The sequence below is a fragment of the Camelus ferus genome, chromosome 8 (assembly GCF_009834535.1).
Source record: "Camelus ferus isolate YT-003-E chromosome 8, BCGSAC_Cfer_1.0, whole genome shotgun sequence".
Lineage (NCBI taxonomy): Eukaryota > Metazoa > Chordata > Mammalia > Artiodactyla > Camelidae > Camelus > Camelus ferus.
In genome coordinates this window covers 1,794,250-1,816,705 of record NC_045703.1, presented here as the reverse complement: position 1 = coordinate 1,816,705, position 22,456 = coordinate 1,794,250, and the positions used below count along the sequence as shown (strand labels likewise).

Here is a 22,456-nt window from a genome sequence, read left to right as displayed (position 1 = left end):
ATAGAAATACAGAGAAGAAAGGTACATATTAAGATGTTAAGTAGCACCTCAAGGATACGTCAGCAAAATACATGTGGTGGGAAACTTAAGTGTACAAGCAAACCAAAAGGGGAATTTTTTAAATGAAATAAAGGAGGAATCCATGAATTTAAAAATATTTAAAGGATTTATTAATGAATTGCAATGTGTGGTCTTTAGATCCTGAGTAGAATTATTTAACAATTTTTTATGATATTAATGAGATAACTGAAATGAGATTTAACAACTTTTTATGATATTAATGAAGTAACTGAAAATGTGAACACTGGGTATTTGATATTACAAAATTATTTTGACTAATTCTCTTTTAGATACAATAAGACCTTTATCTTTTTTAAGAGCCATTATCTTTTAGGATCACATACTGAAATAATTATGGACAAAATGGTATTTTGGATTTGATAGGAACATGGAGGCTCATTACACTATTCTGTCTACTCTCGTATATGTTGTTTTAAATTTTATACAATAAAAAGCTGAAAACCACTACAAGGCATACATATTTTCAAAATCAAATTTTTTAAAATATATATGTAAGCTTAAAGGAAAAATTAGGGTTAAATCAATGATGATGATATATATTCACTCTGCCCTTCCACCCCAAGCCCAACCTTAATTCCTTCAGACCTGAGGAGAGCTTTTGTTTATGTCATAAGCGTAGGAGACTTATGTTTGTCATTGGTACTGACTTTATAATCTCTCTTTCCAATTTATCTGATACTCTCCACAAGGAAGTAGAACTCTGTAAATCTGTTTATAAACCATTTGAAATTATCCACTTGCTAAACTATAGAAGACTTTAATACTTATCCAAAGGAAGAAGGACTTTCAGAAAATAACATAACGCAGATTGAAAAAGATAAATTCAAGACACTAGTCAGCAGAGCTGGAGAATTTACTTTTTATTCTTGCAGTTTTATACTAGGAAGTCAACATTTAATTTAATTATCCATTGTTCACAATTGATTTATAAAAAATTTTAATCCGTAAATTGTACATCAATATCCTATGACTCCAAATTTTATTTATTACTCTCCTTCAAGTCTGAAGAAAATGATCTTGTAATTTATTAAGTTCCACAGACAGCACAGTCCCACTGACGTAACATTTAGTCTGAAGTCCTACTCATATGAGAATTAAGAATAGCCAGTATCAAACTGGCCTGAAACCTGATTGTGTTCCTGGCTCAGGATACCTGTAGTAAATTTGTAAGTCCACACTGAGACACAAAAATAAACTAGGGTGTGTATGTCATATAAAAAACTTTTCACAGTAGAGTAAAAATAACATTAAAATGTTACCAAATTTCAACCATATTATGGTGTTTTATCCAATTAGCCTTCAAAATGCCTGATTAATTGAATTAAATGCAGATAATTTCATATAGGATTTTTTTTAACATTTGCCCAGCATTTCAAAATGGTTATGGAATTAATATAACTTTTAAAATGTCAAAGTATGCTATACATATTGCACTTTTCTGCTAGGCTGGGCTAGTATCTTCCATGGCAAGATACCAAAACTATTGAATAAAATACACTTTAAAATCAATAGGTATTTGATTAATTTCCCTGAAATTATCAACACCATTCCAAAACCTTCCAGGATTTTGTAAGATTTGATTCCTTAAATACAGTTTTAAAGTTTAACTTAAGGAGGGGGAAAAAACCCTCATATATTTGACTTTTTATTTCCTTTTTCGGTCGTTCAATGACCAAAGAGAATTTTAAACAAATTATGCATTGTTTCCTGGCTTAATAAAAAGCTACAATTTCTATTATCCAAATTAAGAAAAATTATACTAGTCAAAAGCTATTTATTATCAAATGTCTATGTATGTCTGTCTGTAGGTCCCTTAGAACCTTTCCAAACTTTCATAAGCAATAGATTTTAATCAGTTATGTACTAGAATCAAATTAGGTAAAGAAAAACTTATTTTGCAAAAATAAAATCACTTCCCAATATGCTTGACAGAAACAAGCTATTCATTTTCATTTGTGTTCCACTGAAGACATTACTGAAATCTGTCCAATGGTTTATTTCCAACTGGTCCACTACGGAATTCTTCGGAATGTTTTAAGATTGGCTGTAGCTAGAGTTCTGACTTCCATTTGGACCCTGCTCTCCTTCACTGTTCAAGTAGGGAAGAAAGAGATTTTACACCAGTTAAAAGACTCATTTTTCAACACCCTGATAAGCCTACTAATTTTTAAAGTTAGTTATTCTGTAGTACAACTCTAAAAAACTAAGACATTCCCGATTGTAAGACACAGATGTGGAAAAATTAAAACCCAGAAGACTAACATTTGGTTTTATGTTTTTATTCTTATGTAACTTAGTGCCCTCACACATAGCAAGCATTCTGGAAGTTAGTGTCCATATACACTAAAAAATTTAAATTAGGGTATGGGATTTCATTGTCATTACAGGTATCACTCAACATAGAGATTAGAGCTTCTTTTAGACAACTTTTCTTATAAAATTAAATCGTACATGTAAAATCTTATTCCTGCTAATTATGAAAATCAAGAAGTGTTCTTCCAAAAAAAATTATTATCTAAAGGCATAATAAAACCGTATGTAAATACAGCAAACCTTTATAAGTCAGAAAGAGATATGGTAACTTCCTTGAAAATGCTGAATATTTAAAATAAAAACTAAAACTGAAAAATACCAGTAACTGTGGCAATAGGATTATTGCCTTATCTTGTCCATCATCATCTTGCAGCTTCAGGCCCTGCCACTAGTGAAGAATCACTCAGGGAATTTCTGCAAAAAATGCATCCAAACGCAGCTGTTTGAATGACTGCCTTAAATAGCTCCTTGTATAAGTCAACATTAAAATATCAGATCTACAAATCTACCTTAATATTATGTAACTTATTTTTCTTGATAAACAGTTAAGATGGGTAGCTTTTCCTTATTTCCCTTCTAACCTTTTTTCCCTACCCCAAATGACCTGATGTATAGTGAGAGCTGAGAACACTGAACTTAAATGAATAGATTCTATTAAAACAAAACAAAAAAACCCCACCACAACAAAAAATCCTCTTAGCACAAGTGACTCATACTTAGCAAAATTATGTTACTGGGTGCAGTGGATCTTCAGGTCACTCTAAAGCCAAAATTCTTTATCTTTACAATATCGGAGCAATCATCTACGTTGTTGAAAATGCTACTGAAATTTATAAAAAAGGATAACAGCCAGTGGGGGGGCAGGGGGGGGAGATGGCACAGAGTCAAACTGACATGGAACTACTACAGAATTCTTTATCCTAAATTTTAGATGAACTTGCCTATCTCTGTTCTGTTTAAATCTACATGTAGTATATAGCCATATGTTGAGGGATACCTGTAATAGACTGCCATTGCATTAGGAAAAGTTACTTAATAGATGGTCAGATTAATGTAGTTTTAAAAATGAGACATTCTCAATCTATCAAGTCACAAAATTAAAAAAAAAATTAACGCGTGCCATGAAGTTTTGGAAGAAATTTTACGAAACAACATAATTTATGAAAAAAATGATAATGCATAAGATATATAATTAAATAAAACCAATAATTATAGTCTACAAAGTACCTGTTTGGAGGAGGTTTTGGTTTCGGCATCTTACTAAGAATAGTTGCCATCTCTTTTCTCTCATCAAAATTCTTCCACTGCTCATATAGTTTTAGAATAACCCTGATTATTTCCAAAATCTAGAGAAAAATTAAAAGTTCTCAGTGGCAATATCAAACATCATTTAGTACATATAAGAACACACATCATATACCAGACATCCCTCAGAAAACTGAAAAGACAGTCTGTCCTTCAAATTAGAATAGACAATCCTGATGAATGTGAAAGCAGTATTTTCACCACACTGCTATTTAGGTTTTTCCTCCCAGCCTCTCATCTTTTAGTATGTACGCTCGGTCTATCCTCATCCATCTCTGCAGTTGGTTTCCTTCTACCTACTGATACCTTAAACCAAAACAAAACAGTGAGATACTGGGAACAGAGGTCTAAATCATGAAGTAGACAACTAAAGAATACACTCCTCTAATACCCATGTTTCAAACAATTTAATGGGAGGTAGCGTACAGATGACTTTATTTTGATTCTCTGTTAACTACACAGGAGTTAAGGTGCTCAGAAACTGGCAGCTATAAACCTATCAAATCCGTTTCCAAATTAGCCTTTTCTTCTTCACCTGAGTAGATCTAACCTTGAACTGATTCTAGAACATTTTAGCAGAAAAGGTAAAAAAAGGGGCAAAAATTACTTTGTCAGGAGAAAGACTGTGTTATAGAAGTTTACAGTAGGATTACAGTAGTCATTAGGTAGCTTTTAAAATAATCCTGGAAATTAGAGGCTGCTCTGCAACCAATCAAACAAACCATAAGGTTACCATTCTCTTTAAGCCTAAACTGAAGAGAAATACAACCTTAATAGTCAACATCAGTTCTTCTTGCCAACATATTTCTTAACATTTCTTTACCAAAAATCTTCTTAGATTAGCTGACATCAAGAGATTTTAGGCTCTGAATATATGTATGTATATGCATGACTGGGATATTATGCTGTACACCAGAAATTTGACACACTGTAACTGACAGTACTTCAATTAAAAAAAAATTTAAAAAGATTTTAGGCTCATGGTAATTAAATACAATATTAAAATGTTCAACTTTATATTCCACTAATGGAATTTAAAAGATTACCTTCTCCATATCCACAGAAAGCTCAGCAAACCACTGTCTGGCATCTTTCTGCTGTACAACACAAGCTACATGCAGGCAAGCTGGAGAAAAAATGAGAGACAAAGGTCCATGTTTAACTACAAACATGGAATGTTTAGACTTAGAACTAAAGATAAGATATTTACTTTAAATTTTATGTGTATTTTCTAATACTCTTTTTTAAAATTATATGGATTCATATAGTAGTTACGACTGACCATCCATCAATTTAATCTTATACAGAAAGTTACTGGTCTATATATATATATATATATATATATTAAGGTTCTTGACATCTGCTTCTCACTGTGAGCTGGTCATGTTGCAGTTGCCTTGGCTGTTAGGGAACGTCAGAGAGGAAAAAATCCACTGAGAAAATTAAAGCACAGAAAGAATCCCTGAACAGCAGTACATGTAGTGGTCAAAATGCACCCAAAAGTCAGTGTGACAAAAACAAACAAACAAACAAAAAGCCAATCAATACACTAGTAAATATGAACAATATTGCATATGTTTTGGTATTTCAATTAAAAGCAGTGTTAGGGGATGAGGCTATAGCTCAGTGGTAGAGCACGTGCTTGATGTGCACAAGGGCCTGGGTTCGATCCCTGGTGCCTCCGTTAAGGGGGAAAAATTAATTTTTTAAAAAAGCAGTGCTCTCTCTGCTTTTCAAAGTTATTAGCATATAATCAAGTTATGTGAAAACCGGGTACCCTAGTAGTGAGTTCAGTATTGTAATCAAATAGAATGGAGAAAAAAAATGTAAAGCAATAGATACAATGTAATTATATACATCATTTACAATATAAACAAAGATAGTGAAAGAACCCAAAGACAATAATCTACATCATAACTTTGCCTAGTATAATTCCTTCCAAGCAGCCTGGCTACTCTGATCCTACACAAGCTTGTTAAGTGTTATATTCCCTGGTATGGTTACTCATGTGACTTTGCTAAGAATGACATTCTAGGCAAACAGCAACTCAGATGTGATCTGACATACTGGTTACCCCAAGTTAAACAAAGCTATAAACTAGGGCTTAGGTCTAGGAGAAACTGAGAGGCCAAAGGACAAATTATAAAACCAGGTAATTAAAAACAATGCCGGTGGGGAGGGGGGTGGGCAGTGGAAAATACTGTGACAGGGCACACATAGAGTAAATCAGGGACAGGAAAGACATCCTAAACCCAGACTGAGGTGATGTAGGGAGTCTGGGGATGGGGAAGATATCACTAGAGATGGTATCTGAGACAAATCTTTCAAAAAAAGTGAGAGTGGGAGCAGAGAATGTATGTATAGAAATGATGAAAAAATAGCCGTGGATTTTATCCAGAAATTGGGAGGCGTACTGAAAGATTTTAATTGGGGCACAAATTCTGCATTTTAAAAAGCTCTTTCCAGCTCAGAGTTTCTCAACCTTAGCACTAACTGACAGTGTACGTTGGACAGTTCTCTGAGACTGCCCTATCCACTGCATGATGCTGAACAGCATCCCTGGCTTCTACTCACTAGATGCCAGTGGCATCTCACCTCCAGTTGTTACAACCCAAACCACCTCAACATTGCCAAACATCCCGTGGGGAGCAAAATTATCCCCAGTTGAGAACCACTAGCCTTGCTCAAGTGAGGAAGACAGATTGGCTCTCTGAGAAGAGGGATATGAGAGGCCAATTAACCAGAAGGGAGACTGCTTTGATAACCTGGATAGAAATGAGAAGATAGCTCTGAGATTACTAAAGAGGAAGGCACAACAGATACTGGTTACCAACCAGATGTAGGTATGATGGGCGATAAAAGAACCTAACTTCTGGGTTTCCAACTAAGATAACTAATGCTATTCACCACCTAGCAAAGACACTAAAAAGAGTATATTTTGGGACAAAGTGATGAGTTCAGTCCTAATCATGAGTCTGAGGTTTTAGTGAGATGCCAAAGGAAGCTATCCAAAAGGCAGAGATTGATATAAAGACTTGCTCAGGAGCAAGATCTTGGTTAAATAAAGAAATTTAAATGTTTCAACACATAAGATAGTAGAAGCTATGGGCCTCAGTGAGACTACTCAGGTAGAAAAAAGACAGCAGGGATGACAAAGATGTGGCACATGGCCTTCCTACCCATGCAGATCCCAACATTCCTTCCTATTGAACCCAGAAGCCACTTCAGAATCCTTCCAAATACAGTACTTCCAGGGAGCATCCAGTACTACAAAAGTATAGCCCATTTGCCACCCTGATGTAAGAAGGCTGAGAAACAGTAACATTTAAGAAATAACTGAATAAAGTGAAACCAATGAAAATAAGTCTGGACTGGTCAAAGAATAGGGGGAAAATCAGTAAGACAGAGTCATGGAAATCAATAGAACACAAAAAGGGAACAAAAACTAATGAGTACTAATATATGGCAGTCATTATGTAAAAGGTACCTCATTTAATTCCTGTAACAACTCTATACTGAGTGTTAGTACCCTCCATGTTTTATAATTAAGGAAACAAACTTAGAAAGGTTAGATGATTTTCCCATAATTGTAAAGGAAGCAAAGTTTAAACCTAGAACAATCTGACTCCAAAGACTGCTCTAACCCATGCCAGTACTGCTTTCCAGATAACAGAATGGTGGCTAACTTCCTTCCAGCAAGGCATTAAGGACCACAAAAAGGCTCCTTCACTTGCCCTCTGAGGAGTTAACTGGGCTCAGGAAATTAAAGACAGGTCTGGCTACTTCATATAAGCTACAACTAATATTAGCAGGCTAAAATCTGAACTTATCTCCCTGAACAGACAAAAATGTTCTATTCTGACACTGGTTAAAATTATTTCAAACAATTTCAAAACAAAAACTTACCAAAAAAGAGGGGTGGGGCTACAATAATCCTGATTTGTGACAGTTGCAGTTCATATTATTGAAAGTTCACATGCAAGGAATAGTCTATTACTTCAAGGAACATAAAAACATAAAGTACAATAGGGTGAAATTTCTTTAGGATGACCTAAGTAGATTATAACAATTTGACTAATAAAGGTACACCACGTTTACATACCTAAAGCTATCATGAAAGGAGGATACAGTAGGCAAAGATCCGTTCTGTAGGTATCATTCACTATCCTCCTACAGAAATGTAAATCATATTATTATTGAAAGCAGAACTACCTCATGATTGTACATTTCCCCCCCAAAGAGGGCCAGAATTCACATATCTGTATACGCTGATTTCTCTTTACATTACTGTAACACAGATATAAAGGGAAAAACATCAAAGGAAAAAGATACATGAATGTGACAATGAATAAGCAATTTTAATGAATAAAATTACAGCTAAATTTACTTAAAATTTTAAAACCTCACAATAAATTTGAATAAGATAAACACATTTTTCTAATGTTTCCAAAATTAGAAAACCAGATAGGTTACCAGAAATTATACAATGAATTAATATGTATGTTGAATACCACCAAAAAATATTCTGATTATTTTAAACATAAAATAATAAAAAGAATCAAATTTTAATTTAAATATTCAAATAGATTATTTAAAGATCTTTATCATTTTGGCATTTATACCAATGTAGTTATTAAAATTCAACAAGCAGACATTTCACTCAACATAAAGTAACTTGGGGCACTATTATAATTACTTTAAGAATACTTCATATTTAATTGTCAACCTTCCTCACTAACAACATGTTACACTATGAATAACTTCTGTTCTAATTACCATGCAAGGGGAAGCAACATGTCTTCTTGGCCCATGTCCTGCACATACTGGAGCAAAGGTCTATAAGGATGATACACTATCAAGCAACAATCCTAGAAACAGTTTAAAAAATGTGTATGTATAAAAACAGATTTATTACAACACAAAAACCTTACCATTACCCAACTGATTTTTAATTGTGTATTTCAAAATATATTTTTCTAACTCATGCTTGCTTCCCTCTTATTCTCTTAAGCAAGCAGTATGGCAGCCCTAAACTCTACTATAATAGTGAAGGCAGTGCTCTCTCTGGAATATACCTTGGTAAATCGGTTGGCAGTCAGTCAGCATCCATTCCCTTAGAGACTCAAAGTGTCACATCTGCAACACACTGAAACCTCTTATTAGCCTATTAATCCGTAATTCCCAACTGGAGGAGCAGAATTCTGCCAAAGACATAATCTATCTTTAAATATAACACCACACACATACACAAATTGTGCAAATAATTTACAGTGGCTTAATGTCCTCACTGGTTTGCTTCTAATCCTCATATTTTAGTTACTATAGAACAGAAAAATCCTCCCATCCTAAGTTGGATATACAAACTATTTTACAGGCTTCCAAGAGCATATAGGTGATGATGCTACTAGGTAGTACAATTTCACCATCACATATCGCTTGGTTTTTTTAAAATGCACCTCCCTACAAATAATTTCTTTAAATTTATGGCTTCACTAAATTTGAAAATAAGTTTTACTCTATTAATCACATGGAAGAAATACTTACCATTAATTCTAAAAGATAGAATTCACATTCTAATACCTAAAAAAAAAAGAACATGAAACCAAATTTGATGAGTCTACTTAGTCTAACATAAGAATTTAGAGATATTTATCAAACATTTTTATTAAAATTTTTAGATCAAGAAAATAAATAGCTTATATCAGAATGAACATACACAATAAAATTATTTTTACGATCATACAATACATGTAACTATGATTATAAAACATTTCAATCACAAATTAATTATAAATCAGTAAGAGAGAATACTGAAAATGAAGTTAAAAAATACAATCTAAAGAGAATAAAGAAATCCCTCGCAAGATGGAAAAAGAAGAAATGCCTATTAAAATGGCAATTAAAAACTCATCTAAAATAATGTAAAATTTCAAGTATGGTTTGCATACTGTTCCATCATAGTAATTCTCAACATCAGTTGAACATTAGTAACACTTGGGAGCTTTTAGAAAATACCAATGTCCAGGTCTCAAGCTTGAAAATTCTCCTTTTGTTCATCTGGAGAGCTCCTGACATCGGTATTGAAAAAAAAGTTCCTAAGGTGATTTAATGGGCACCCAGGGTTGATAAACCACTGCTATAAAGTATTTTTTAAAATAGTAGAAGCAATTTACCTTTAATTTAGAAATAAAATCAATTTCCTTATAGAATTTGAAACTGCCATTTCTAGGAGACTATTCAGTTTATTCTAATATAAAACAGAGCTAGTTTATATACAGCTTTGATAAGTAGTTTTATTTTATACAATATACTTACATGGTTCATCCTATAAGGAAATTCCTTTGGAAAGGCATATGAAAATCTAGTTTTTACTGCAGAAAACAAACAAACAAAAACCTTAAACTGAGAAAATGGAGAAGTGAATTAACACAAAATTTCTCTAACACAATGTAAAATATCAGAGGCAAAGCTAAGTCATTTTTACTAGGAGTTCTTGAAGATGCTTAGGGACACAGATGTTTTTTGTTTTCAGGCAAGGCCAAAGACTAAGCAGCAGGAAGCCCTAGGCCCCCAACTATATCACAATTAGAGGGTTTCAATGATATATTTAATATATTAAGAAAATTTTAATAATAGTTCTGCTGCTTAGAAAATAATTAAAGGGAATGGAAAAAAAAATCACTAGCTTTTACCATTTCTATAATCTTTCCAGCTCTAGAATGGTATTGCTCTATTCCTCAGTAATTCCTCAGTTCCTTACAAGGAACACAGGTTGTATATGTGTTCATAAGTATATGCATATATATATTTGTAAATATATACAGTTGCCCCTTGAACAGTATAGGTTTGAAATGCATGGATCCATGCACACATGGATTTTCCAATAAATATGTACCCCATGAGCCAAGGTTGCATATGTGGATTTTCAACTTTGAAGAAGGCCAGACCCCAAACCTGGCATTTTTAAGGGTCAACTGTATATGTAAATTTTGGAAGGAAAATAAAACCAAAAAATGTTAACAGTGGTTATCTCAGATTTAAGGATTTTTACTAATCTGCACTTTCTAAACTTTTTAAATAAGAAATAGGTATTTCTTTATCAAGAGATATATTTTAATAAAATCATAAATATATATACAAATGTCTCTAAGGACTTTCTTTATACCACCCACAAACACATATACACTCTTTTCTTAGTCACTAAGCACAAGCAAAAAAACTGTTAACAATCAATCCTCTATTTCCTCAAAATGGTATGAGTATATACATTCAAGTACTATTTGAGAAAACTGAATTCAAGTCATTATGATGCAACATTTCAATCTGTAAGTGACTACTGACAGGTTACAGAGGATCTGTTCTGTGACCCCTTCCATTTGTACAAAGCCCAAGTGACTGCACAGAGGTTGAAAAGAATTTCATTTATTCTATGTTCTGTATTTTCAAAGTTTTATTTTGTAATCGAATATCCTAACAACTAATTTAGATAGGTAACATCTCCCAAGATTTGAATCCTAAACCACTTAAACTCGACATTAGGAAATTTTTACTTAACTTTCCTTTCCTCTTCTTTTAGTTATTTGAAAACGTACCTATCAAGATTTCTGAGTTTTACAAATCCTTTTGATGTAAGCAAGATGTGAAGTGTACAAGCAAAACAGGCACTTATATAATATTAACAAATCAACAAGGTAAAATAATCTCCGTACATAAAGCAAATCTATATCCCTAACCCCTGGACCTTGACAGCTAATATACTGAACTTAGATTTACCTGATGCCATCAACTTCTCTCCTATTCCATGATAAAATTGTTCTGCATTTTGATTTTCTACCTCCTAACTCTTTTCTTCTGACCTGGAGGAAAATGCATCTCTCCTCTCTACTGCTACCCCTACCACTTGTGCATCTGCTTTCATCATCTACTCTTTTTTTCTTTACACCTTTAACCATTCCTCCTCCAATGAATCTGTCCCATCACTTACTAATATGTTCAAATTTCCCTTAAAAGCTAAAAACCTCTACCAAATTATATTCCTCTGTTTTTTTAAAGTAGACTTTTAAGTAGACTGACACATAAGAACACAAGAAGGAAACTGCCTGCAAGCCAGGAAACAAATCACTGCCAATCAAGAAACTGATCAAGGTAGGCACTTTGATCTTGGACTTCCCAGCCTCCAGAAATAAATGTCTGTTGTTTAAGCCTCTCTGCTGGCTACCAAAACATTATTTTAAGCCTTCATTAGTGCTCATGTGGATTATTTCAATAACTTAAAGTTTTTTTCCATCTCAAAATTGTTAACTTTATTTCTCACAGCACCCAGTGGTAACAGCACTCACTACAGTCTGCAGTATATATAAAACTATTTCAGGTTTTTCTTTTTTTGGGTAGTTTTTAAATTGTGATGAAGTATACATTACATATAACCTACCATTTTAACCCTTTTTAAGTATACAGTTCAGTAGTACTAAGTATATTCACATTGTTGTGTAACCATCACCACAGTCCCTCTCCAGAATTCTTTTCATCCTGCAAAACTATCCTATATTCATTAAACAACAATTTCTCATTTCCCCCTCCTTCCAGCCCCTGGCAGCCACCATTCTACCTTCTATTAATTTGATTACTCTAAGTACCTCATATAAGTGGAATCACAGAGTATTTATCTTTTTATAACTTATGTAACTTATTTCACTTATCATAACATCCTCAAGGTTCACCCATGCTGTATCACATAAAAAACTTCAAAATTTGTCTGTCTACTTCAACTCTTGTTCTCCTCCAATTCGCCTTACATAATTCTGTCAGACTCACCTTCTTAATGCACAATATGGCATCACCCTCATGTTAAAAAATAAAGCTTTCAAAGGTACCGCCACTGTCAACAGGACAAACTGCAGATTCCTCACTGAAAGCAGTCTACTATCTCGCCTTACTCAGGTAGGGCCTTTCCTCGCTACTTCCTTACTCAGCATTTTCTGAATATTAACTCATTAGCTTTCCCTTATTTCTGATCAAACTGTTCAGTGTTCCTAGACTGTTTTTCCCCTACATTTCCCCAGGTTCAAATTCTGTCTTCAACAAATTCTGTTTAAGCCTTTATGGATTCATCTAACAAATAATCTTTTTCCACTCAAAACATTACTGCATTCTGTTACTCTCTTATGCCATTTATTTTCCCCTATATTGCTATTTGCATACTGATGTCTTATTTTCTCATCCTTAAATTCTTTGTATTTATTTTTCTATCCACCATTATATCCAGTATGTTGTTTTCCAGTGATAATGATGCTGTTGTTGATGACAATGAGAGCAGCCACTACAGCTGACTGAGTATTATGGATTAAACTGCATCCCCCACTTTCTAAATTCCTATGTTGAAGCCCTAGCCCCAATGTGCTTGTATTTTGAGAGAGGGCCCTTAAAGAGACAAGTAAGGTTAAATGAGGTCATAAGCATGGGGCCTTAATCCTATAGGACTGGTATCCTTACAACAGGAAGAAGCGCTAGGGATGAACATGCAGAGAGAAAGGGCCATGTGAGGACACAGCAATAAGGCAGCCATCTATAAGCCAGGGGGAAAGTCCTCAGGAGAAACTATGTTGACACCTTGATCTTGGACTTCAAGCTTCTAAAAGCGTGAGAAAATAAATTTCTGTCGTTTAAACCACAGAGGCTCTGACATTTTGTTATGGCATCTCTAGCAAACTAACACACTAAGCAAAGCACTTTTCAAAGAGCTTCATTGATATTAACTTATTTGATCCTCATGACAACCCTATGACATAGGTATTAATATCTTCAATATTAACAGAAAAGTTATACTTTGTCACACAGAAAGCACTGTAGCTGAAATCTGACACTGAAGCTGTCTGGGTCGTATAAAACGCTATAAAACTTATGAAATAAATAAAACAGTCTACTATAAAAGTTTCCAATTCATTGATACAAACATTCTTATGAATATGCCTTTAAGCCTTTGCATGAGAAATAAACAAACCTTGGCAACAAGTATTTTACATTTTCAAAAATATATACCTTCTAAAAAATCTGGAAAACAGAGACTGAAATGAGAAGAAAATAAGGCACCTATAATCTACTCAGAGCTGAGCACTACTAACATTCTGGTAAATTTCCTTGTAGTCATTTTTCAATTTTTTAATAATCTGACTTTCCAGAGGACCATTCAATAACTTCATCAATGGGATATATTTGGTATATTAAATTCTATGGTAAAACTCTTCTATCTTTAAAAGAGTAAGATATGACACGGAAAAGACTGAATTAGACTATTATACTCATTTCAGAGAGGGGAATGACTCAAAAATATAAAAATTAGTCAATCTGGCTCAGAAACTTAACACAGAAAGCCTTCTGCCTCTTCTTCTGTGTAAGATCACAAAGTTAAGAAAAAAAATTTTAATTATCTTTTGCTAGGTGATATCTTTTTGCTTAAACTATGAAGATGAAGCATAGCATAAAGTTACCTTATGTACAATACTTTACAATTGCTATTTCCATTAATGCCATGATCCACAGGCAGGTAAACCCCATCTTTTTAGATAAAGAACTAAGGCCAGAAGGTAAAGCAACTTGCTCAGTTATGCAGCTGCTGCTTAGAGACAGAACTGGGGCTTAGAATCAGCTCTACTGACTAGAGTCAGCATTTTTTTCTGCACCATACTTTTCAACATGGAAGGAAAATACATAATCCTCATCAAATATATGCAATATAATTGCTAAAGAAATAGTTTACTCCACCCACAAGAATGACACAATACCTAGTCACTAGGAAGCTATACAATCAAAAAATAAAAATTTTTTCTTTATCCTTATTGTAAAATTAAGAGCCACTGAGTTGATATTTTTGGATCAACAGTTACTATCCATCTTTTTACATTAAAAGTACTATCTTAAGAAATAATACTGTAAGTGGTTTAAAAAATTTTTAGCCAAATATATTAGGCATAAAGATAATCTCACCTCAAGAGATTTAACAGACCCAACTAATCTCTCACAAGTGTCATAAACTGAAAAACATTAATGTCCTATGGAAGTATCTTTATAATTACATTCTTAAATCAAGATATACATTTTTGCACTTACATACAGAAGTAGCAGCAGCAATCAATCTTGTATTTGAGACTACTCCAAATTCCTAGAGACAGAAAAGTAAATGAGATTAGGTATGTACTAATCCAATGAACCTAAGGCTATTTGAGGTCTATTCAAAACAGTATTTCCTGTGTTCCTCCAATGTTTACAGTCTATTCATCTACCTACTTGAGGGATGATGTACTTAAATCTCTAAATTAACTTTCCTTAAAATTACTACACTTTAACACAAATATTTAAGTAATAACTGAAACTGAAAATTAAATGTCTGAGACATCTTAAATGCCATTTCAATACAAAACACAGAAAGATTTGGTCACAGCTAAAGATTAAAAAAAAATACTATAACCAAATATGAAAGGACACAGCTTTTTGCAGGAATAATTCTTTACCCAAAATTCTTAAAAGCAGAAACTTTCACTTAGTAAATCATAAAACAGGGTTCTACTCAGTAAGTCATGTAACAAAAGATATTTACCAAAAAGACAAATTAAGAACTCCAAGTTAATCTACAAGAGTAGAAGTTTAAGAATTGGTCTTGGTTTCCTGTACTGATTGTCCTTCAGAAACATAAAATTAGTGGTAACATTTGGAAAAAAGCACCCCATAATACAGGTCTTCTATAGACACCTTCTTTTCCATAAAGAACTTAAAAACAACTGAGCTGGTTCTACCTCCTTAAATTACCACTTACATTACATTCAATATTTGAGAATACAATTACTCTTCTAAAGACATCATCTAAAAACAGAAATATAATATAAAGGATTCATATTACTAAAGATTACAAGGATTTTTATGAAGGCCAGTCAATGTCTGCTATTATTATCTGGGATTTTAGCTGAGCTCTCTTAAAAATACTGAAAAGGTAAATAAGGTGAGCAGAGATTTGGTCTCAGCTGCAAGTTCTCATTTCTCTTCTCTGTCCCTCATCTAATTTCTCTACCCTCACTACCCAAACTATTCCTCCTTAGAACGCCACCCCAATCCTTCCTCTCCCTATGGCTCACTAGGTGGCAATCATCAAGAGGCAGGGAAGGAACACAGGAAGGAACACAGGACATAGGAAGCATATGGAGGAAAAGGAAGAACACTCTCAGGTTATAGCAGACAAGCTGTGGCACTTAGGGAATACTCCTTAGTGCCAAACATTAAACGTCTTAGAGACAGTAGCGCAAAGCAGCGAAGAGCATGGGATTAGGAGCTAGACTCCAGGGTTCAAATACTGGCTCTGTCACCTATCAGCTCTGTGATCTTAAATCTCTTTGTGTCTCAGTTTCCTCACTTATAAAATGAGAATATTTCAACTATATATCCCATAGTCATGACGATGGGTTTTTTTTTCACTTTTTTTTAACTGAAGTATAGTCAGAATTCAGTTATATTTGTAAGAGGACTTAGAACAGCATTTGGAACATAGTAAAGTGCCAAGTAAGTGCTTGTTAAGTATATAAAATAAACACACGTATGTATTTCTTTGGTTTTGTACAAATTTCAGTATTTTACATAAATCACTGTTATTACTTTCATACAGATATTGTGAAAACTGGGTCAGATTAGCCAATACACGTTGACCGTATGTTGATGGACAGAAAATTATTTCATACCTCTACTTTGGATGCCAAAAACACACATGTAGGAGCCATTAATACAGGATCTATACTTTTCAGAGAATACCTAAAATATGATCAAATAAAGTTAAATATCATTCACACAAAAAACATATAAAACCACAATTCATATAGAAAACATTTATATGGAAAAAAATCAGGACAATTATATGGCAAACACATGATTCATTTATATATGGTTCATCAACATTAGATAAGAGTTTCAAATAGGCATAACGTATTCCTCAAATAAAACATCCCTACCTGGCATAGAATCTCTTGAAATAGACTGTAGCAGTGGCAATAACTTGTTGTCTTAATTTAAGATGTTCACCTAATGCTTGGATAACTAAAAGAAAAATAATAATGTTAAATGTATCTCTGATATCATTATAATATTAACATTGAACAATAACCCCATACAGTTAAATAATGACTATATTCCCTTTTAATGAAGAGAAAAACCTACACATGCTATAAAGCTCTACTTGGATCACAGTGATCCAATACTAGGATTGCACATTTGATTAAAAAAAAAAAATATATATATATAGGTATGCATAAACAACAAAAAAACAGAAACTGCCCCACAACAAAAACTATTCTTGAATCAAGGAGGTTGAATGATAGGTATTTCCCCTCTCCTAAGTATTTTCAATGCTTTTCATATTACTAGACACCTATCAGCATTATAACTACCGCTTAATAAAGTTTATAAAAAAATCAAAAACAAATCCTCAAAACAACAGAGGTAGGTTTGCAGAAGAGTGAACTGAGGGAAGAAAGATCCTGTAACAAAGCTACCATGTAGCAGAGCAAGGATCTTCTAACTATAAATCCCCTTCCCTCCAGAGCAAACTTTGTAAGATAGGGATGACCAATAAAGGATGTCAATCCAAATAATCATTTATTCTCAAAGTCCTTTGCTTTAGCCAATCTTACATTGGGTTTAATGATGCATTATAAAGGCTTAGAGAGATAAATACTTCTAAATTGTCTTGAGTGTCTCTGATGTATAAGTCCAAAAAACTATTCAAATCACTTAAAAAGAAAGATATATAAGTTGTAAAAAGAATACATGTGTATATAAAAATGTAAAGTAGGGACTAAAACAGTTCATCACAAATTACTATAGGAAAACATTTTAATTCAGAGGTAACCAACTGTACTATTTCAACCAATTAAAAAAAAAGTTTACCATTTGTAAAAAATATCTGTAATTTCCAATACTCTTCTTCTGAGAGAAACTTTAAGTCCTTTTGGCGTTCCTTCAACAGATCTTGTTTATCCAAAATCCATTGTAAACTAGAAGAAGCAAAGATTCAGACATCCTATAGAAAATCAACTAACAAAAATCACAGAAAACTTTCTAAGATCAAACAGGCTGTTAATATTCTGAGAAGTACAAAATACAATAACCATGAAAGACAATGTTTTTCACATTTCTTGAAACTTTGACACCGAGAATTATCTCACTAACAATGCAAATATGCCCTGAAAATAACCTGCCCTAATCTTGTCTCTCTTCCTTCTCAGTCTGTCTCTCCCCATCATTATTAAATAGTATTTCATTGATTCTAAGACTGTGGTATCAAGATGCATCTTCAGTGATGCCTAGCATTTTAATGGGCAGTAATGTTTACACATTCTTTGTGGTAAATAATGGTGAAATTACTTGACACTAATTGATGGTGCCTTAGATTGGATGAAGTATGTTTTCTCGATTGTTCATGAGTAATTAGAGTATTTAATTTCCCTACTTTACAAATTTCAATCATGTTAAAAGCTACTTCAGAATTTATTATACCAATAGCCTCCTTCTGCCTAGTCTAGTCTAGTCTATTTTTAAACAGACATGCAATTGACATGATCCCAAGATATTCCGCAACATGCTTTTGTCATTCAGTAGGTATTGAAAGTTTTGTCAATGAATTTGTTATTCAGCATCCTTTTAAAATGCTGCACAGCATTATGGATGGATCTTTATTTATTTAGTTAATCCCTACTGATAAGCATGTAAGATCATTTTTTCTTTATTACAAGTAATGCTTTAATGAACTTTATAATTCATCTTTGCATATTTGATTAATACTTGGAATAATTTCCGAGAAGTAGAACTAATGGGTCAATTTTGCAGGTAATTTTGATACTCATTGTCAGCTTGCCTTCCATAAAAGTTACATCAATTTCCATTCACATGAGTATGTCTTAAAATACTTAACTGTAGGGGTTACTTCCAATCTTTTAAGTAATTTACATCTTAAAGGCAAATTAATTTTTTCCATTATCATTAAAGAAAATTTTCTATTTTTACATTTTTAACTGATCATCTTATTAAATCTTCATTATTTCTAATAATTTTTCAATTAACTAAATTTTCTAGTTAATTTTATCTCTATATATTGATAATTTTGCCATTTTTATATCTCATTTTCTTATCATTCCTACACTGAGAGCAGCATATTCAGAACAATGTTAAAGAGGCATCCTAATTTCCCTAATGTTTCACCATTAGATATCTCTTTTAATGCTGTTTTTATCATGTTAAGACGTCATCCTACTTGTTTTAGTAAGAGCTTTCATCAAGAACAGATGTTGAATTTTATTATGTGTCTTTTTAATACTTCACTGTTTATTAATAGACTTCCTAATATTGACTATATTTCTATAATAAAATCAATCCCACTTTTTTATACTTTAAATGTAATGTGAGACTCCATTTGATAATAATTTATGTTTGCATTAATATTCAAAAGTGACTGTTTTTAGTGCCACCTTTGCTAGATTTTATCAGTGTTATTAGTGTTATCATGGCTTCCACAAAGAGAACTGGAAAGCAAGCTTTCTGTGTGAACGGAAACAACTTCAGTAGCAGATTCTCTTGAAAGTGGGAAAAAATTTACCCATGAAATAATGTGGGCCTGGAGCATTCTTTAAAGGAGTAGCCCTCTGGTAACTCTGATTTGCTTTCACATTTATTAACATGGAGATAACCCAAAGGTACATCTGGGATTACTTACTTTTCTCATTCCTAATTTTGTACTTTTGTATCATCCCTTTCTTCCTTTTTTCAGCTAGCATAGTTTAGTCTACCATTTTGGTTTTCCCTTCCAAAGAACCAGCTCTTATAATTTCTGACTATTTTTCCCTTTTACTACATTAATATCAGTGTTATCTTTATTAAGTCTGTTTTTCTTAGGTTTATTTCACTGTTTCCTTTTTAATATTTTTAAGTAAAATATTTCATTTTTATTCTTTTTTAGTTATTCAAGATGTTAATTTTCTTATAAATCTGGCTTTGGCCTCATCCCACAGATATGAATATATATTGATCTCATTATGTTAGTTCCTAGATACTATTTACTGTATTTTCCATTTCCTCTTTGATACAGCAAAGTATCCAGAGTTGGTTTTGTAGTTTTATTTTTGTTATCTGCTCATTACTACATTCAGTCAACCAGCCAATATTTAGTATCCTTCTAGTTTGACCACATCATGGCCAAAGAATGCCTTGTATTCTCCTTTAACTTTCTGGAAAATACTGTCATTTGCTTTGTTCCAGATATATCATTAATTTCTTTTCCACAGTCATTGTGTTTTTAAAAAGATAAATTTCACAAACAAATGTTTTAAAGTTTTCCCTCACAGCACGTAATATGGATGATAAACCAAGAAATACTGCACATCATCAAATTTAAGATTACACTGATTATAGCATCACCATCATTTCATGTGCTACTAAAAATAAATTGCCATGATTTCAGAAATGTTAAAATGGGCAATATAAAGCCATGAAATACAGCACATTCCATGTCAAGTTTCCTCTTTCACCAAAATCACCTAAAACAATGGCTTTCATAATCTTTTTGTTTTTCCAGAATTGACTATCTTGTCTTTCATACTTGTTCCCTTCTGCAGATCAGGGACTCCATGATTCTTCGAGGGATTTGAGTAAGACAAGTGGCCCCTTCCTCCACAACTGTTTCAACTGGGAGGCAAGGACAGTTTCAAAAAAGCATATTTGATATTATAATAATTTTATATTTGAAAAGTGAAAAAAAAATTGGTTTTATAAAGTAGATCCTGGCCCCCTTTTGATGAGCCAACAGAAAATGAAAGCATAGTGAGAATGCTTATCAAAAGGGCGCAGAATCTTTTTTTTTTTAAGTTGAAAAAGGGCTGTAACTTCTGATAATCATAGTTAACTATATGTCAATTCTCTCAGCTTCTTTCAAAGTCTATCAGAATACCTCTTCTTCACTACCTAAATTTCCCATGTTTTAAAATTTTACCCGAGCAAATATTTCAGAGTGAAAACAGTGCCAAATAAAAATATGACCAGGATTAAAGCTTCCATAGCATCTCATTTCCACCAATCACTTTATAACAAGAAGGAAACTTGCTTTTCTGAAAATAGGTTTCAAAGCCCACTGTTTCTTTTCCTCTAGTGCAAACGGCTAAAAAAACTGAATAAATAAGACTCCATCTTCTTCACAAACTCAAATTTTAAACTACTTACTAATGCTCTCTTAGCATTAAAAGTTTACACTCAAATATCATTTTTATCTGTCCATTTTTCAATTATACTGTGGAAAGCCTAGCTAAAGTTCAATTAGTCCCATACCCACCTTCCTTCCTGTTTAAACAATGTATTTAGGGAGAAATGTTCTCAATATTACTCTAGCTCTTCCATGGTACTGACAGAAACAAAAACTTATTCACGAAAAAAGGTTAAAGATATTTTGGCAGCCCCTGAAAAACACACTTTTAAAACAAAATATAAGGCAGAGACTAATGAAACGGGTACACTTTGAGGGTACTTGCCCTATACTTTACAAACATAAAACTCCATTTAGGCTTCAGGCAGTTGCAGGAAGCAGTTAATGAGCAGAAACAAGCCTGACTCGCTCCTCTCCTCGGAGTAATATTAAATCCACTCAAGACAGAAGATGAATGACAAAAGACTACGATGTCCATCTACTGAAGATACCAGGCAAAACCGAACCACTTCTGTCCTGAAGAGCCAGCCTCACAGTTCCGAACTGTGTCACTCTTCCCGTACCTGTGTCCTTCCCATCCCAACCCTCGCGGGCCCCACCCCTTCCCTGCACCACCCCCGGCCTACCTAATCCAAAAATCCGAAGTTAAACTCCCGAACTGTCCTTCCCCGGCGACAGAACCCCCTTCCTCCCTTCCCACTCAACAGATTTCACCCCTCTAAAACCAGGCCAGGGGACGAGATGAGAGGAGTTGCCAGAGAAAAGCGCATCCCGCTTCCGGCCGCCGCCGCCTCCCGGGAGACTCCGCGGCGCTCGGGACAGGGGCCGGGATCCAGGCCAAGGGGAGTCGCAGGCCCCGTCCACACCGCCCCCCAAAAGCCAGCCTCCGGCGAGAAGACAGAAGATCACTTACTAATGGGAGCTCTGCCAAAAGTTCCCTGCCATGGAACACAGCTTGCCCTGATAAAAAAGCACCAGCCGGCGGAGCGGCCCGCGGAGCGACCATAGACCCAGCCCACCCGGTAACCGCGCTCCTCGATCTGATCTGGTCGGCTCCGCTCCGCGGCGGGGACAGTGAGAGGAAGAGGATGGCACCCTATTCTCCTTAACGCCGGCCAGCAACACTGTACTGTGTAAATCCGTTCCTATGCAGTAAAGTTCCGGCCCGCCCCGTGGTAGCAGAGGAAACCAGCGGGGAAGAGACAGCCCTTGCGCACGCAGTCTGAGATAGGATACTGAAACTGGCGCTTACGAAGGCTCGCGCCTGTCGAGAGGCTCTCGCGAGAGTTTCGCACCGGTTCCGGCGTAGAGCCCGCGCAGCTGGATCTTCTGCGGCAGCTCCCATTCGCAGAGGGGGTTGAAATCCAGAAGCTCAATTCAAGGTTTTGTTATTCCATTTTAGTCTCCCAGAGCACCACAATGGCTTTGTGTTAGAGTATAAGATTTTTCTGATTTCATTCTCCTGCGTTTGGAAAAAGAAATAAAGATTATTTTGGCCTCAAGGACCTACCAAAACCTAGCGGCACCAAGGCG

General features: G+C 34.2%; 1 protein-coding gene across 2 annotated transcripts; it reads right to left on the bottom strand.

The window, feature by feature from the left end:
• Positions 1 to 154: 154 nt before the first annotated feature.
• On the bottom strand, positions 155 to 22,106 carry CCNC (cyclin C). 2 transcript variants are annotated; one of them, XM_014566172.2, is made up of 13 exons: positions 21,837 to 22,106; positions 17,623 to 17,729; positions 16,689 to 16,773; positions 16,422 to 16,491; positions 14,806 to 14,857; positions 10,015 to 10,070; positions 9,244 to 9,279; positions 8,476 to 8,567; positions 7,802 to 7,869; positions 4,746 to 4,825; positions 3,622 to 3,740; positions 2,714 to 2,808; positions 155 to 2,170 (listed from the first exon to the last, which is right to left on the bottom strand). In XM_014566172.2, exons 1-12 carry the CDS (start codon positions 21,866 to 21,868, stop codon positions 2,757 to 2,759), a joined length of 849 nt encoding a protein of 282 aa, XP_014421658.1. In that variant the 5' UTR covers positions 21,869 to 22,106; the 3' UTR covers positions 155 to 2,170; positions 2,714 to 2,756. The 2 variants fall into 2 exon arrangements, with proteins under 2 accessions (XP_014421658.1, XP_006192964.1); XM_006192902.3 differs by lacking the exon at positions 2,714 to 2,808 and having other exon boundaries at positions 21,837 to 22,097.
• Positions 22,107 to 22,456: the final 350 nt, after the last annotated feature.